The following is a 7888-nucleotide window of genomic DNA, read 5'->3' as shown; positions in this document are numbered from 1 at the left end:
CCAAATTGAACCAATAGGTCGTGGTTTAACAAACTTTTGGCTTGAATATAATTGAACAGTTTGGTTTGATTCTAAAACTGGAGCTTATCAATTTGTCAACTGATCAGCTTTTGGTTTAAGTGGCTCAACTTAATCGTTACCAGTTTCTTGTTTAGCCGTTTCCTCTTGCCCTAATTTTGCAGTGCTTTCCAAGTTCCCTCGCGCATGCTCCCTCTATCCCGTGTAAACGGTTTGTGTTCACATTTTCCTTAAAACGGTTCGGTTTAAGTGGTTCAATTGCACCTTTTCCTTAAAATTGTTTGGTTTAGGGTATTAGGCCAAGGAACCAAAACCGAATACCTACATGTAAATCTTTTTCCAATACAAGGGTATTATGGTAAATATCCAAAATGTGAGGGGTATTTGGGCAATTTCTGTTTTATACTCTCTTTCTTCTTCTTCTTCTTCTTCTTCTTCTCTTGCTCCTCCCTTTCTTCTGTTGTAGTCTCTGCTGTCGAAGAAACCATGGACGCTTTACTCGCGAATTACGCCTCCGATGACGAAGAGGAATCGAACCCACATCAGAAATCTTCTTCTGTTCCATATCCAACGTCTCTTCATTCTTCGGGTAAGTCTTCTTCCTCGCGTGCATCTCCTCTGTTCTCTTCCTTGCCGCCTCCAAAAGAAGCTTCAGGAAGAGATAGTTCTGGAGATCCCATGAAAACAGAAAGCTCTCTTCAGGTTAGGGTTTCAGACTATAGGTCAAAGTTTGAAGATAAGTCGGGCTCAGCTTTTTCGGGAAAGAAAAGCTCTTTATTTAGCGCTTTGCCACCGCCGAGAAGCTCAAATGCTTTTCCAGATCCTTCCTTACAATCGGAGCCTTTAACCCGAGGCTCGAAACGTGTTGTGGAGTTTAGGCCAGCCATCAACATATCCGCCTTAAAAGAAGATGATGATGATGATGAATACTCAAGAGCTAGAGCAAAGAGATTAGCAGCTGACTCTGAGAAATCTAAAGGTTTGGCAGCCATTTTGCCCAAACCAAAGTATACGGGATCATCTCTTGGTCTTGGAAGTGGGCACTCTTCATCAGGCCGTATGGCTCTTGAGGTAAATGATGATCATTCTAAGAAAAAAGAGGCTATTTTTGCCGAATCTATCGTGCAACCCGAGAAAAATGATGTCCGTCCAGAGGGTATTTTCTCCAGTCATATCACAACGAATGATATCCGCCCAAATCCTGACAATGGGGTGCCCATCTCTTCGGGACAATTCAACGGACATTCAATCAAAGCTAATCAACCTCCTGTCGCTGTAGATTTTCCAAATGATATGAATGTAGGTAGTTCTATCGGAGCTTGGGCGAATTATAGCTCGGATTATCCACAAGGTTTGCAAAGTAATGAGGAACAATCTCAATGGATGACATATAACTCGGATTATACACAAGGTGTGAAAATTAATGAGAACGAATCTCAGTGGCCAACATCAATTACTTCTCATGATGCATGTGTGCTGTCAAATGAGTACAGTGGTATGCCAATTCACGATTATCATGCAACAATGGCACATGAAGAAATGCAAGGTGTGGAAACTACAGAGGATCCTCTTGCTAATATTCTGATGAAAGAGAGAAGGAAAGGTGGTGGTAAGCATGCACCCCCCACTGTGATTGAAGTGAAACAATCAGAGTTAACAGTCAATAAAGTAAGGGAGGATCAGATCAGGGCCACCGGCATTGCATTTGGACCTGCGTACCAGGTAAAGTTTTAGTATCTTCATTATTTTGAGGAATCTTTATTAACATTGCATCCACTTATTGTTTATAGTCAATCTTTATGTTTGTGGTCAATCTTTCTATGTTTAAGAAGAGTCGAAATTGCAGTAAAACTCCCAAAATGCTCCTGAGTTCTTCTCTATTTCCCCAAATATCGAACTACATTTCCTTGATGGATCATTGTCTTTGCCCATGTGTTTTATTTGGTATTCTTGAAGCTCATTGGGCATAGGTGTAACGTATTTTGATCTACATGGATCAAACTTGTGCGTCCCAACACTGATTTTGCCATCATCATTGTTGGGTTGTTATTTGAAATTGATATTTTGAAATATTCATGTTTCTGTTTGCAATGATAAAACTATGCTTTTTGTAACCCACAGCCTGTGTCGACCAAAGGAAAACCATCAAAGCTACATAGGAGGAAACATCAAATTGGAACTCTTTATTTTGACATGAAACAGAAAGAAATGGAGCTCGCTGAAAGAAGATCTAGGGGTTACATGTCAAAGTCCGAAACACAAGCCAAATACGGTTGGTAAAATAAATGTTTTCTATATGGTTATATCTTGAACAATATGGTCTTTTCTTAATGCGAAAATGCCATGGGTGACAAAAATATTGGGTAAATGTTGTCACGAGACAGTTGTACAGAGAGAGAGAACCATGAATGAATTGCTTAACACTGTTTTGGATAATCTGTATAAATTTTTGTATTTTTGTTATTCAATTCATCAATATCATCTTAAGGGAACAGAATCCTACAAAAGGGAATTCAACTCATCACTGTCATTGTAAGGTGAGAGAATTCTATTATAATGGAATTCAATACATCTCTGTCATTATAAGGTGAGAATATTTTGTTCTTTCTTTTAGCATGCATGCAAAATAAGGAACCTTATGCTTTCATTTTATTTGATTAATGCTCTAGTTTGTCTTGGGCGCCAAGATTATCGATTCATTTATGAATGTTTATGCTATCAATTTCAGCAACAAGTGGGGCGTTCAAGTACAGATTCAGTATTTCATGGTTAAAACCTTAAGTTCCTTTAAAGTTTTGATGATTAATATAAGAATAGACATGGAACCAAAATTAATACCTTTTGAGATATTCAGATATTCAATCAATATTTTTAAAGGTTTGAATTTCACAAAGTAAAATCCGATAGTGCGGGACCAACCAAAAGGTTAAGTGTTGTTTTCCCCCCACCAACCCTGTCCATCATCTGCGATACATTCACCTGCAGCCACCATGATTAATCTTTACACTACCAACTGCTTATTATTTCTTTACATCTGGTGCTAGTCATCTCATGGTTAGTCATTCTTTGCACCTAATTTCTGTGGCCTGTATCTTTACCTTCACAATGCCCTCTCCTATGCCTTCAAAGACACCTTCATATTGTCATCCAATTTATAGACAAAACTTGGTGTGACTCTTTGCTCATGAGAAATATTGTCATCCATGTATCTTTTGAAGACATAAGTTCCTTGACATCCTCTATGAAGATCGATTCTCCTTTTGAGGATGATCTCTTCATTGCCCAAAAGCCACCTTCTACATAATACCAGAAAATATAGAACCTACACTCTTTGGCAGATCGATTCGAGAAGCCTCCACAACTTGTTTGTATATTGTATCTTGCATCTGGTTTACCTTCTCTCTGTTGTGTTATACATCAATATACCTAGTGTCCAAGGACATTGCACTTTCCCTCCATATTACCACTGTTTTTGGACCTAGTTGTACATGTGTAGCTTATCAAATTTTTTGTACACAATAATTTCATTCAATTACTCTTATTGGTTATAAGTGAAGCAATGACTATTCATGTGGGAAGTAAATTTATGGCAATGTGTATGCCTATTTAACTTCTAAGACACTTCCCCCGATCTTTTATTAGTGCTACATCAAGGATTTGTTGGACACATCAATAGCAAGTGTTCTACCTTTAATCATCAAGGTATAAGACTTTATGGGATCCAAGATCAAAACAAGAGAAAAGCACTCAATACCTATAGTTACATTCCTCAGTGCCCTACCTAGTTTGAAAGGTTTAATCATAGAATAGCTCAAACTCCTTGTTCATAAAAATTACAAAACCACCTTGTTTATAAAAAGCTTCCTCACAAAACGCTTCATCCATTTGAAGGGATCACCACCAAGAAACCCCATATCATCTCTCCCTTTTGTTTGATCTCTTGGCACCTTTTATATCATTCTTGACTTTTCTCAAATTTCCCTATAAACCTCCCTCCTTTATACCTTGGATTATTGTACATCTCACATTTAGTCTTGGTATTAGATACTCCATGTAGTCCTTTCCTTAAAAGACGTTAATATACCTTTCTTACTACAAAATAGCTTCCAATTTCTTGGTGTAAAGCACAAGGTTTTAGTTAGTCATTTTGTGAAAGTTCCTCTCTTGATTAACTAGATCCAAGTTTAACAATAAAGTTTTCAACACCTTCAATCACTAATTGCATTTGAATTGTTTCACTCATCTATCACTTTTTAATTTAATTCTAAGTAGTTCTGTCCTTTATCTTCTAAGGATAGACAAATATATTTACCTTTTACACCTAGTTCAAGATTACAAGTGAGACTACTTTTTAGGACACTAAGAACTTGCAAGAGTAACAGACTATTCAAATGAACATATGAATAAAATAAAAACAATATGACAAGCATACAATAAGAAAAATTCTAAAAGAATATGACTAAGCATAACAAACCAGCTATCTTCAATAAACTCCAATTTGTACTTGTTTTAAACTCATGATGGAATAAGCTCCTATGCTTTAACATGAGTTACAGACTATTTAAACGAACATATGCAATAAGGACAATTCTAAAAGATATAGCATGATACATAACAAACCAGCTATTTTCGATAAACTCTGATTTATTCTTTTCTACATTACACCTGTTTTATACTCATGATGGAAGACGCTCCTATACTTTATTGTTTACATAGCATTGCAGCGTAAATAAATCATAACTTAAGACAATGCCGCGTCATGGAAGCTTTTACATAGTAAGGACAGGAAATGAAAACATTGCATGAATGAGAAGGTAACTAATGAGAAAAATATAAAAACAAGTTATATAAAATGTGTAACCTCAAGTTCTCAACAGTAAACAAGAACCATGTGAACTTTTTTTGATGGGGAAAAGAAAGGCGGGGTGGGGGACAGGGGGTTACATGTATTACCATCAATCATATAGTTACACAACACTCAATGTGCTCTGATAGACTTGTGATTACTCATTTTCAAAAGGTGAAGATTTGATTTATACCCCACAATTATGATACAGGGGTAATCATTTTGAAATAGGCAGGCAAAAAAATACCAACGATTGCTAAAACAATATATCAGTCCGAGATAATTGATGGGCAATCAAGGTTAACGTAAAACCAAAAATATAGGGGAACATACGAGGAGAGAATTTAGTGGAGAATTTTTTAGTCAGAGTTTAGAAGAAAGATGTGTCAGGGATGGAAGATGGTTCCTGGTATAGAGGAGGCAGTGCTATTTTTTGTTGGTTGTTGTGAGGCACTGATTGTTGTGGTTCAAAGGAACCGGTATTTTGATGTCCACTAACACATGTTGGATGATTGAAAGGTACGACTACATTCATCTGGTCACCACCCTCTATCACCCGCCGCCGTTTCATGCAGGTGTCTACTCGTTTCTGTTTCTCTGCAAGGAAGGGAGAGAGGGGATATGGTATAGTATAGAATCAGAATCCAAACTCAAAACTCAAACTCAAACTCAAACTCAATGGGTATTTTGGATTCGGTCGAATGGTTTAGACTCTTAGCCCTATATAAACCATAGTTCCGGAAATGATTTCTACCATCTCAAATCTTTGGCACACATTTCAGCATTTCATATTTTACAAGTTAGTTTTCAAAAACAATATCGCTCTGTACTACTAAAATTTACTTCTAAGTTTTCTAAAATCATCTCCTCTCACTCTCTAATTAGAACAGAGGATGTATAGGGAGGAATTAGGAGGAATTTTAAGGGGCATACCCTAGTTACAAAAATCACCATAATAGCCCCACTGCCCCTAATAGATTTTAGTTACTACTATGATAAATACCCTTGTGTAGAGGTAATTTTACCCTAAGTTTTCAAAAAATTACCAATAATAATAGTGGTAAAATTTTATGGTACCTTTTTAAAACTTGTGATATATATATATATATATATATTCGGATAAATGCCGTCAAGCTATAATGCTATTTTTTATTTTTTAGTCTAAAACAAAGTCCAAAAAAGACATAATTCCCAAAACCTTTAAACCATGCTTACTTTTGTTTGCAATCGCTTCTTTTGTCATCTGAAGAAAGTCTTCCCATTGGAGACCCTCTAGTTCTTGTTTCTCCTCCTCTGATAGCTTGAAATTTGGTACTCTTCCACATAGGTATGCAGCCCTTTTATCAATTGAAAAGGTACCATGTTCATTAGTATAAACAAACTATATATGTAGATTAGTATTTTTATGATAAAAAAGGTATATTCTTCAGTAAGAAATACTATTTGTATTGCATAATTGTATGTTTGTGAGGGGATAAAACTCTGACATATGCACTGAATTTTTCAGCAATTGCTTATACGATAGTCAACTACAGGAGTTACACAAGAATAAGCACATTTAGGGGAATAAATCAAATCTGAGGGGCCTTTGGGGGAATAAAGAAAGACTTGTTTGGGGATATTTTAAAGATTTTGATTCCGTTTTATTTTTGAGAGGAACCAACCTGTCATAGAGATGAGCTGCTTCTTCCATGGAAGCAACAGTTCCGAGATGGATTTGCTTCTTCTCTACTTTGATGGCAGCTTGCCATTTCATGTTCTTAAAGTAGACACCTCGCAACATACAAGATTCTTGATTATCCGTCTGTTTTCTTCTGGAAGGTTTTCTGATCTTCGGTATTGAAGCTAGAAAAACAATAATAGAAAGAAAATGGCAATGTAAAGCATTAGCACTGGAATAAAAAAACGCATGACCTACTAAGTAAGAAGTAATGCAAATCTTTGCTTCCAAACTGTGTCGAGGGAAAGAAAAAGAATATGCAAAACAAGGAGAACAAAAAGATTAATCAATTCATTTTAAAGACTTCGAAATGCCAGTATTACACTTAATAAAGCCTGTTTCAAACATATAAAAAGTAAAAATGATTGAGAGATATAATTCAGAATTAACAAATGCTAGGAAATACATTTTAAGAGGGCAAATTCTTACCTGGAGGATTGTTATTCAAAGCCTTGGTTAGATTAACACTTATCGACACTGAGGTTTCAGGTTGCACTTCTGAATTCTGCATTAAAACAACATGACACTAAAAATGAATAATAATGAGGAATGTAGGTTTTATTTACAAGTAACTAACACCCAAAGAAATAAACATGTTCTAAAAATCATCATCGTTTTTCATTGCACTCTAATTTATATATTCCTAGAGTCTTCTTTTTCCAAGTGCCTAATATTAAATGTGATAAAAACATTTTAAAAATCATTATCATTGATCATTCCACTCCAACTTATACATGAACAAAATTCCTAGAGTGAAAATAAGAAGAAGAAGAAGACGAAATTACACAGAATTTGATTATGAACAAACTATGATGATTGATCATAAATTTTGTTATGAAAAAGTATTAATAAAAAGGAGTCATGAGTTTTTTACCTTTCTCGACATATAGTACCAAATTGCTAACTTTACTAACCTCTTTTTTATCAATCTTGATTTGGAATGGATGCACGTTCACTCTTGGAAATGAATTCTCTAATGGGATCACTTTATGTTCTGAGGTATGATTCTGTCTATTGAGCTGGTTCAGAATTTTGTATCGCTCTGAAAAGCAACACAAATTTTGTCAAAGGGAAAAACTGATTTCCAAAATACAGAGATTCAATTTTTCCCTTTAGATTGCAGCTCTTATAAGCAAATACAGCACTCATACAATACTCATAGGTGTAAGAACAGAAAAAAACAATTGGATTATGCATCAGATTCAGGCGCATCTTCTCTGTATAGATATATATGTATACACAGATATGGGAAAATTATGGAAATGTCATTTAACTACGCCATAAGTCCAAAACTACCAATCAAG

At 35.6% G+C, this 7888-nt stretch overlaps 2 protein-coding genes across 2 annotated transcripts in view; one reads left to right on the top strand and one right to left on the bottom strand.

The window, feature by feature from the left end:
- Positions 1-476: 476 nt before the first annotated feature.
- Positions 477-2454, top strand: LOC147857408 (uncharacterized). Its single transcript, XM_087328537.1, has 2 exons — positions 477-1740; positions 2140-2454. The coding sequence occupies exons 1-2, from the start codon at positions 505-507 to the stop codon at positions 2296-2298; spliced, it is 1395 nt and encodes a 464-aa protein (XP_087184663.1). The 5' UTR covers positions 477-504; the 3' UTR covers positions 2299-2454.
- A 2548-nt stretch (positions 2455-5002) lies between these two features.
- The window catches only part of LOC147857407 (uncharacterized), a 4609-nt gene continuing 1723 nt past the window's right edge, over positions 5003-7888 (bottom strand). Inside the window, exons 3-7 of the mRNA XM_087328540.1 lie at positions 7499-7626; positions 7014-7089; positions 6529-6709; positions 6080-6201; positions 5003-5461 (exon numbers count right to left, since the gene is read on the bottom strand). Coding sequence (XP_087184666.1) covers positions 5235-5461; positions 6080-6201; positions 6529-6709; positions 7014-7089; positions 7499-7626 — 734 coding nt within the window. The 3' untranslated portion in view covers positions 5003-5234. The remainder of the gene's footprint in view (positions 5462-6079; positions 6202-6528; positions 6710-7013; positions 7090-7498; positions 7627-7888) is intronic.

This window comes from Azolla caroliniana, unplaced genomic scaffold, assembly GCF_043228905.1.
Source record: "Azolla caroliniana isolate FFs.n. ecotype wild unplaced genomic scaffold, voAzoCaro1.0.p SCAF_12, whole genome shotgun sequence".
Classification (NCBI taxonomy): Eukaryota; Viridiplantae; Streptophyta; class Polypodiopsida; order Salviniales; family Salviniaceae; genus Azolla; species Azolla caroliniana.
The sequence above is the reverse complement of the archived record's forward strand: the minus strand, read 5'-3'. Positions and strand labels throughout refer to the sequence as shown.